General features: G+C 41.2%; 1 protein-coding gene across 4 annotated transcripts in view; it reads right to left on the minus strand.

Moving 5' to 3' along the window:
• The window catches only part of bptf (bromodomain PHD finger transcription factor), a 30,327-nt gene extending 20,863 nt beyond the window's left edge, over positions 1-9,464 (minus strand). For all 4 annotated transcript variants that reach the window (XM_077555804.1, XM_077555802.1, XM_077555801.1 and 1 more), the window contains exons 1-3: positions 8,674-9,464; positions 4,939-5,761; positions 984-1,204 (exon numbers count right to left, since the gene is read on the minus strand). In XM_077555804.1, the coding sequence (XP_077411930.1) occupies positions 984-1,204; positions 4,939-5,761; positions 8,674-9,193 (1,564 nt within the window). In that variant the 5' untranslated portion in view covers positions 9,194-9,464. The remainder of the gene's footprint in view (positions 1-983; positions 1,205-4,938; positions 5,762-8,673) is intronic.
• Between the last annotated feature and the right edge of the window lie 663 nt (positions 9,465-10,127).

Raw genomic sequence — 10,127 nt, forward strand, 5'->3', positions numbered from 1 at the left:
AGAATGAGAGGGTCGCTTGGTAAACTGTCAAAAAAAGAGAGCGCTGCCGAGTACTGTACTACAGGTGAGCCACTCTTTCTACTGCAGCGCCTTCCTTTTTTTCTTTGATGAGAGCGAGCCCCTCGAGTGCTTCCACTTTTTCACTTGCATTTTGGTGGCCATGCTAAATACTTTAGCTAATGTTAGCACTATTGTTATCAACAGTTTTAAACAAGTAAACACTTACCACTATCTCCGGGTGGCGACAGACCTGTACAGGACGCCGTGTGTGACTTTGAAGTCCATTCCTAAAGCCGATTGGCTGGTGCGAATAAATTTATTTATTTTTAAGGGTTGGTGAATATGTGAATGTGCCGATTTTAAGTGCGCGTGTCCCGCTCCAAATACCCTACAAATGCGTCATCCGCACCGCACGCATCCGTGCCCGCCGTTGCCAAGTACTGTACATTGACTATAAAGTGCAATTACACCGCCAGAAAATGCTCAGTTGCTCACCCCGCGTTTGGTGCTTAATGTACCATTCGCCAATATGTATCTGATGTCTGTGGTGTTGACGCATTTCAACTTATATTTTGCTTTCTTAAAATGCCCGTGCTAAATAGGCCTAAATATTTTACAATAATATTATAATTTTAATTAATTATAATAAATGCAATGATAATCAAAAAAATTGGCATAACTTTTTTTCGGCATTTCGGTTTTCGGCCAAGCATTTTTCATTTTCGGTTTTGGCCCAAAATGTTTTGATTTCGGTGCATCCCTATGTATAATGATTTTGAGCTTCTGTCAGTTAAGGAATATAGCTGACTATGAGCCAGTATTTCAATAGTCCATCATACCTCAGCTCAGAGGTTCAGACAAATGGAGCATAGTGCAAACGAAACCTTTAACTCAACACAACTTGTTAACAACAAATGTTGCCCCAGTCCAAGTCGCCTTCATTAAATAATCAATAGGCATACAACTTCATATCAATTCCCTACCGTTGACAGCAGTGAGGTAGGCTTTATTGTTTCCACGAGCTGTATTGGTAAGGTCTTCTGTGATGTCCATGTGCGTTTGAACTTCCTCCTTCATCTCCTCCAGACTGGCACAAAGGTCCATCTCCCAGTACTCCTTATCCAGACACTCAAGGAGCTCTTGAAACTGGACTCTGCTGCTATAGTACCAGATCTTTTTCTTCTCGTGTTCTCCGTCCTCTTCGCTGGCAAGGAAATGACATTAGACAGGCTGGTAAATATAAATGCAAACCAATACAGGTGACTGTTTAACAATTAACAGTACACACATCTCATACAGTAACAGTGATATGAAATACTAGATGTTATATTTATGGTGTCTACACATGCAGGTATTTAAATTTCAGACAAAATGATTGTGGATACACCTTATCCAAATTACGATATATGAATGATACCTTGACCAATTGTAATAAATAAACCATGTGATTTTGAGGTTTCCACTGTTAATTGAGAAAAAAAAAACGTTAACACTTCAAGTGACAAACCTTTTTGTTGTTTAAAAAAAAAAGTGTGCGAACCCCTATCCAGTTGTCCAATTGACCCTATTATTACCGTAACTCTTGTTATTATTTTCAAAATAATATGACAAATCAGGTAGGATCAGCCACTATGGTTGGGCACCCCAGTCATCCTCAACTGCTAAGTTAAACAAACTTGTGGCAGGGAATCATCCTTCGATTTATTATCTGTACTAGACTGCATGGCACATAAATACAAACAACTATTCAAAGTCAAAAACCTACGATGTGCGAACAATTTAGAATGTTCATTATTGCACGTTTAAGGAATGGTGGAGGAAGCCAGAGCACCACTTTAAACCTGGCAAACACTATAGACGGCCTAAGCCGACATTCAAACTCAGGACCTCAACTGTTAGTCAAATGTGTAAACCACTTCCTCAGTGTTACGACAAACTCCTAATATTAATTTTGCAGTTCAGCTTTTTATTAGGTAACAGAAAAAGTACTGAAACATTCAAGTTAGTTGGTCACATGACAATTCTGGATTAAAAACTTTAGAGACTGTCAAATTAAGGTGACCTGTAAAGATTATGGTGCATTTTAGAGCCCCCCACACTGAGCAACATAGTCAAATGTGACTGATACGGACCAGTGTGAAAAAACTACAGTTTTCGACGCACACCAAGCGATTTAGCACCAGACATCTATCACTAGACTGCAAATTAAAAACTGCGGCCAACAGAAGAAGCGCATTGGCACAAACAGAGGACGTAGGCTAACATAAAGGAGAGAACATGGATACTTTGAGTGGCTGTTGGCAACCCATGCATTTCGGCGACACAGAATCTCCGCGCTTTGCTTTCTTGCCAAAGGTACATATGAAATGATCAACTCGGTAAAAGGTCCCTAACCTGGCAATAGCCATATTGATATTGCGATTCACTCAAGGGAGTTCTCCACAATATCAATCTGGGACTTCTTCATGGTGATTTGCTTGGGAAAGGCGGGACATTCTGTACAGTACTTCGAGCTGATTGGACGATGCGGCATCTTGTAAACGTCGTCAATACCAAACCTATTATCTATGTTGGAAAAGGTTTGATACATCTCAGGTTACAAATTGAATTATTCAAAGAACCTGCTTTTTCCAATTAATCGAACAGATGATGATTATTCAGGTTTCCCATTTAAAGTAGAACGAGATATGTTCACGTATCTAGGAATTAAAGTCACCCGTATGATGGGGAACTTGGAGAGTCAACATTTTAAGCCATTATTCGAGTAAACCAAACAAGATTTTGGGAGATGGACGGCCTTGCCAATCTCACTTGCAGGTTGGATCAATACGTTTAAAATGACGGTCCTTCCTAGATTTCTTTGTGTGATGATTCCAAAATGTATCCCTATGAAAACATTCAAACAATTAGACAAACTGATTTCTGCATTTATATGTAACAGTTTTAACCCTAGGATGAAAAAATGTTTTTACCTAGAGGTTCCCAAAGACGGTGGTGGGTTCGGATTACACAATTTTCTCTGGTATTACTGGGCTACAAACATAACAAAGCTACTACTCTGGATCTACACAAACAAAAATAAGCAGGGCCCGGACTGGGTACAGATGGAGCTACTGTCCAACCCACTCCCAACATCATCGTTACCGCATGACAGTAGTACATTTAGCTAACCCAGTTGTTCAAACCTCACTTAGAATATGGCTGCAGTTTAGGAAACATTTTGATTTAAAGCAGTATAGTAGGTATTTTCCTGTAGCAGGTAAACACTTTTTCCCTCCATCTCGGCTTGACAAGGCGTTTCAAGTTTGGCAAAGGAATGTATTGGTATTTTTTTGTGATTTGTATTCCGACGACGTGTTCATTTCGTTTGAAACGCTTGAAAGTACCCATAATATACCTAGATCCCATTATTTTAGTTTTTTTCCAACTACGCAGCTTCACCAGGGAAAGGCTTCCCTCATTTCCATTCCTACCACCCAAAAATCATCTCGATGCATTTTTAGAATTGGATCCATATGGAAGGAAGCGTGTATCTGTGATAGATAACTTGTTAAGCAATTTGAAACCGATAACATGGGATAAAATTGAAATGACATGGGAGATGGACTTGGGAGTTACCCTTTCTGATGATATGTGGCAACAATGTTTAAAAATGTATTCATACCTCATTGTGTGTACGACATGGTCTGCTGCAATTCAAGGTACTACATCGCCTGCATTATTCAAGGGATAAATTGTCAAAAATCTTTCCCACTACGGATCCTAGTTGTCCACGATGTGGTTATGAACCTGCCTCGATTGGACATAGGTTTTGGTCATGTACTTTCCTCAATGACTACTGGAAACAAATATATTTAGCCCCATCGTACTTGCAGTGGTTGAGTCAATGTACTATCTTACTTATCTATAAACTACGATACAAGCTGTCTAACGCCCGAAAGAATTTCATCCTGACTTGGAGTCCCTTCATACAATGTGTGGAAAGTTTTCCCTTTCAAATGATATCTTTATGTGACAGATATAGCTGATTGTTACAACTTGTTTATAACATGCTCAGATTACCATTGAATTTAAAGCTGTGACATGTCTGACCACTCTGTTTGTTAAGAGGCTGGTTTGTTTGTTAATAAAAAACTGTGCAAAAATAAAGTTGGGAGAAAAAAAATCTTTGATGTCCTTTTATCAGGTTTGCAAGACAATTCATTTCCTTTTGAACGGACGGAAAGACAGAACTCTTTCAAATGAATTTGGCTCAAGTTTTCCTCAACAACGTCACATTGATGACGTAAGTCACTAGCTTCTTTCAACCTGTTTATTGCCACTCTCAGTTGTCACATTAAATTACACGTTGTGTGTTTAAAGACAACCACATAGTCTCCACTAACTTACAGTGGAAAACCCCATAGGCGCATGAGCTAACAATTAGCATCTATGTGGCGGTGTTGTTACCCTTTAAGCAACGCATATCTGAACACAGAGGCACATATTCTTGATCCTCTGCAAAAAAATTACTCATATTATTAATACTGCCGTACTGATAAAGCCAAGAAAGGAGCTGAGCCTCCTCGTCCATAATATCTGTCTTATGCTGCTCCCATGTGGCAAAGACGCGCACACCAGAATGAGCAGCAGAACGTGCATTGGAACGTGGCAAAAACAGTTTAATTATTTCTAATTGTAATTATATACAATCGAATTGTATTTATAGTGCTAGTTTTCTCATTAAAAAACACTGCGAATAAAATGTTTTGAGAGGCTGGAACGGATTATTGGCATTTCATTTCAATGGTGAAAGATGATTTGAGTGCGTTTTGAGTTATGAGCAGGGTCAAGACACAAACTAACCTCACCTCAAGACACCACTGCAGCATTAAATACCAGTAACCGTTCAAACTTTTGACTGAAACTGTAAATTGGTCCGGAGAGGTCGTGACTTACACAATAATCCTTCTGTTGAGAAACCAGTATTTCCTCTGGTGGCGGTCATATCCAATAGGCTCCTGGCGTATGTAGGGCCTGTTCTTCTGCGCTTCCGTCACACAGTTCGTAACGCCGGGTACTTGATGTGCCACACAGATCTCACACTGCCACTCATCTTCCGGAACTTCCTTTAGTGGTGGCTTCACACACTCCAAGTGGTAAACTGCAGAGCAGGTCTCGCAGCAGAGCAGGTCACCCAGACGGTGACATACGCGACAGTGGTCGTCATACCGCATGACACCATCAGACATCAGCTCTTCACGAGCAACGTTGGTGGTAAGAAACTGGTTGACCAGGAACTGAAGCACCTTGATTTTACTTTCAACGGGACCATAAGGATAGTCATCTAGTTCTTGATACGGCAGGACGTAGTGGTACTCCGTGTCACTCTCACAGTACGCACGTAACACCTCAGGCCACGTCATGCCGTCGATGAAGTACAGAGTGGAGTTGACGCTGTCCTTGAGGTCAGCAGGCCCAAAGCTAGTGTTGGATGTTTCTTCTTCATGCAGGATGGCCTTCAGCAGAGAAATGTGTATCTCTGCAATTAAAGTGCATTGTTCCTGGCCGATGAGTGCCGCGCAAAAGTCCTCAAAGCGGAAGGGGGACAGCCGCAGCACCGTGCTAAAGTTCCGAAGCACCTCGTAGATGGAGGTGGCGTTTAGCAGCTCTTCACTTGGCACCAGGAGATCCTCGCAAGATCCAGGTAGCTCAAGAGGGGGAATGTTTTTCTCCTCCAGAATGGGGGTGCGGGGTCGGGGGGCGAGGGCCCGTTTCTTCCCTGTAGGACACACAGTGGTATTGTATTAGCATGCCTTTGTATTTACCATTATAAGCACGCATATGACATATTCGTATACTTTACAAGGTGTCCAGTGTCTACAATGTCAGTCTTTGCAATTTATATCGCTTATAGTCATGATGTAATTTATGCAACTAATGATGCCCTTATAAGAGCTGTATTAAATGAGACACTCTCCTCGCTACTCCTCAATTTATTGTATAATAATTTTCATAGATATGTATAATTTGTATTTTGAAGTTGTCAACTATAAATAGACTTTATGGACACCCTGGACAGGTTTGCGTAGAGGTAAAAATATAAGCGCTACTTCCAAGCAGTGTCATTATTGCCAACTGTCATCTTGGTGGTCTATAACCAACAGTTCAGTTCAAATGCAAATATGCTAAACATGACGTCCTAAATCTATATTCATCCAACTAAACAATGCTCATTTGTATTTGAAAATAGTTTGGCAGTGTTTCTGCAAGATCCAGGAAGCTAATATTGCGGCACTTTCTGGAATATTAGCATAGATATGTTGCCCAGCTAGTTAATTTACGCAAATATACAGGTAATGATTAAATCAATAACATAAGCTGTTCAGAAAATGGATGGATAGTCAATTTAAGAGCCAAGCCACATAAATGAGTAACTGTTGCCATAAAAAAGCAGTACAAAAGAAGTTTTGAAGAGCAATGATAACAAATATGTTGCCTGTAGTGTTCAGTAGTAGTCAAGTACAAATACTTTGTTACTCTGTAAGCAGCCATTTCAAATTACCTGTACTTTCCTTGAATAGCGTAATTCCAAGAAAAAGGACAATTTTCCCTGGTAATCCTGGAGTCCGATAAATTTATTGGTTAATATGAGTTAATGGTTTATGCTTATAATGGAAGCACAATTTAAAAAATATATATTTATTTTTAAATATAGACAATGACTACTGATGATCTCTGAAAAACATTGAGGAAATATCAAGGTACAATCCCGCAAAGTACGAGTTATGGATCCAAACAAAAATCCGCAATACAGCATCCGAAATACTGTAGCTACAGAAGTAGCGGCTTATTAAAACAAAATAATTTACTGTTTAATCAAACACATTAAATCCATACTTAAAACAAATTACATTAGCATGTTAGTGTGGCCCTTGACAACCAGCAACAGTTTTTCACATCGCCCCTTTGAAAAATGAATTGCCCTGACTTGACTGCGCGATCAGCTGATTTGGTACAGTTGCCTATTGGGCAACAGTCCTTAATATTTTTCGCACCATGGACTGGTTTCTTGTAGACATAATTTGACAACTGTCACAGATGCCGCACTGCTAGACTCGCGAAGCCTGGTGCCTTGGCGGAAGCCCATGAGTGTCACAGTTTGCTGGGAAATGTCTTGTGCCACACATGCACGTGACTGAGCTCAATTGAACTGAGAAAGGAACAAATCAGTTCATGAAGTGATTCCATTCATGGTGTTCACTCAAAACATTTGTCTGTTTGAACAAGTCGTTCGCGAATGCCAACAAAACGCGACCCCCATCACCTCATCCCCCTCCCAAAAAAATGCATGAGTGGATGATACACAAATGCGCAGTAACGCACTTGAATTGGAGCACAATTTTCAATTTTTAGTGCCCTTTGGACCAAAGCGTACTGCGGGATGCTTTCAAACACGACTTGGACCTGACTATCGCAAAAAATGTCAACCGGTGGGCCTCGCTCCCACTCATTTGAATGGAACTGGCGCAGTAAGTACGCCGCTTCACGTACATTTTTACCACAAACTTTTATCCACATGTACATATGGAATTATAAAAATGGTTAAGTATTGTTTTTTTTAAAACACATACTGTATGTGTACTACTATGTATATTGTATTGCTATAGTTTGGTGGAGCACAGCTGTGCCTCGCTCGCTTACAACCCGGAGATTGATCTTTCACGAGTAGAAGCTTCTGTGCATTTTGATCGGTCACCCCCTAAGTGTGAAGTGTTCAAATTTTGATTTGAATTCAGGTTTGAATCCTGCTCTCTTTTTTTTTTTTACTCCAGTTTCTTGTCAACAGCCTATATGGTCTGAGGGTTATGGTTAGGCTGGTAATGCCAATAGCAGCATCTTTGGTGGCAAAATGGAATTAAAACTTTGTAAAAAGACACGGCAAAATAGCGCTAGGAGAGTTGCTGGTCAGGCAAAATATCCACTATAGGTTTGTTTTCCTCAGTACAAGCAATGCGTAAGTTAATAATAGAGTTATTAAACTAGCATGTGTGTAGGTTTTTTTTTCCTTTTCATTTTGACAAATTATCAAAATTGATATTGTAAATAATTAGCAGTAAAAAGTCATTTTTACTTTTGAACTTCAGTATAATTCAGTGTATTTTTCCTTTTCTCAAGTACAAGAGTGGAATCAGTCTCCTACTTAAGTTAAACGTTTTTATTGCTTTGTTTTTTTTTTTATATAAAAAAAAATATCTGTACTAAAACGTGAAAAGAAGGTGTGTTTTTTTAAGTATCTGTACTTTTGCGTAAGTACGAAACGTGCCACCTCTGGTTGACAGTAACTTGTTTGTATGGGCTAATTTTGCTTGCTAACATTAGCATTCAATGCTACTACTCACCTGTGGGCAACACAATGCCCTAAAACAATTAGGTTTGAATTGGGTCACACAAGATACACGATCGGAATATAGCGTGTGCAACGTGTAGCTCCCGTAAACTAACTTTACAATCCACCTGCCTCCGATAACGAAGCACAGACTGCGGCCTGCGTTCCATACTGTGCATTCTCCATTTTGAACAATAACCTTACTGCTTCGTGTAAAACTATGCGCAGCGCCTGTTGAGCTTGTGTGGGATTACGATCCACGTCGCCAATGTTAGGGCATAATGGTTACGTTTGTATTTAATTACCCGGAGTGCTGGCGTGTGTGCTCTGACTCCGAAAGCTACTCTCCGTACAGTAGCTGGCATCCTCCTCCACCTCCTCCTCCTCCTCCTCCTGCTGCTGCTCGTCCAGCACATCTTCGAGGCAGTCTGAGTCCTCCTTGAGGGCCTCGTCGGAGTGAGGGTCCTCCTCGACCGGCTCTTCCTCCTCCGACCTCAAACTGACAGCGTCGTCGTCCTCGTCGCTCTCGTGGTCGTCGTACACCACCGTTTTGTGGCCAGGCGTCTTCCTGCCTGCGCGACCCCCTCTTCCTCCGCGGCCACCTCTGCCTCGTCCCCTGCCTCGCGTCGAGATGACAGATCCAGCTTTCTTTTTCTTGACCGGCTTGGCTGCTTCCCGAACGACACTCTCCGCGTCCTCGTCCCCGCTGTCTCGGAAACGGGGCTTGATATTCCTCCTCGGCCGCAAGCCCCTGGTCGAAGCCGAAGCTGGCGATTGCTCCTCGGTTGCTAGCGGTTTGGGCGGCCTGCCCCTTTTCCCTCTCATGATAGGCGAAAGCTATTCGTTTACAATCCCAATGATTGCGTCCGCTTAGCCGACGAGGAAGCGAGCGAAAAGAGGTCCCCCCGCAGTACCGGAGCGGTCAGTGTAGGTGCCGAGCATGCAAGCCCACAACACCCCGTGCGTTTCTTCGGGTGCGAAAGCTCAAAATGTTAGCCCGGCGTCCCGTTCGGGTTCGCCTAGAGCCGCCATTTTTCTTTTCTGCCTCTCCGTCTCTGGCTCAACAAACACTACAGGCCCCTACCACTCGGGTCACGTGGTACAGCTACGAGCTCCCTAGTGGTAACAACAACAACCGAGGGAGGAAAAACACAACGATTGGTTTGTTATTTATTGTCAGAAGTACTATTATTTCATGTCAACGTTTTTCCTTTTTTTTTCTATTAACTGCTGGGTATCCTTCATTGATGATATGCTGCATCATATTGTATTGTTTTGTATTGTATTTTGAATGTAAGATAGATGGAGTCTTTCGTCAATTTAAATTGTCACAGCAGCAATATTAACACATACGAATATACACTTATATAATATACAAATAATTGTTATTTTTATTTAAATTACAGGGTTTCATAATGTGAAATTCCACAAATAAGTTACGTGTTGGACAAAATCAAACACAAATCGTTCATCTCAATTCATTATCAAGTCCGTATTTGTAATAGTCATTTATTTACTTTACCAATGCAAGTTTACACATTTAGAAGGCAGCAGATATTGGTTCACGCACATTTCGCCATCACATCATAATCATCGGAACATCAAATGGTGAGAACATAAATACCGTACCCACAGTCAACGTTGTGTGCTGTATTTGTAATATTTTATCACATACAATAGATGACCAGCAGGTGGCAGTCCAATGACGTACAACCCAGAAGAAAGAAACAAGCTGTCATCTGGGAGGCAACAACAGAGC

This window comes from Vanacampus margaritifer, chromosome 2 (assembly GCF_051991255.1).
Source record: "Vanacampus margaritifer isolate UIUO_Vmar chromosome 2, RoL_Vmar_1.0, whole genome shotgun sequence".
NCBI lineage: Eukaryota > Metazoa > Chordata > Actinopteri > Syngnathiformes > Syngnathidae > Vanacampus > Vanacampus margaritifer.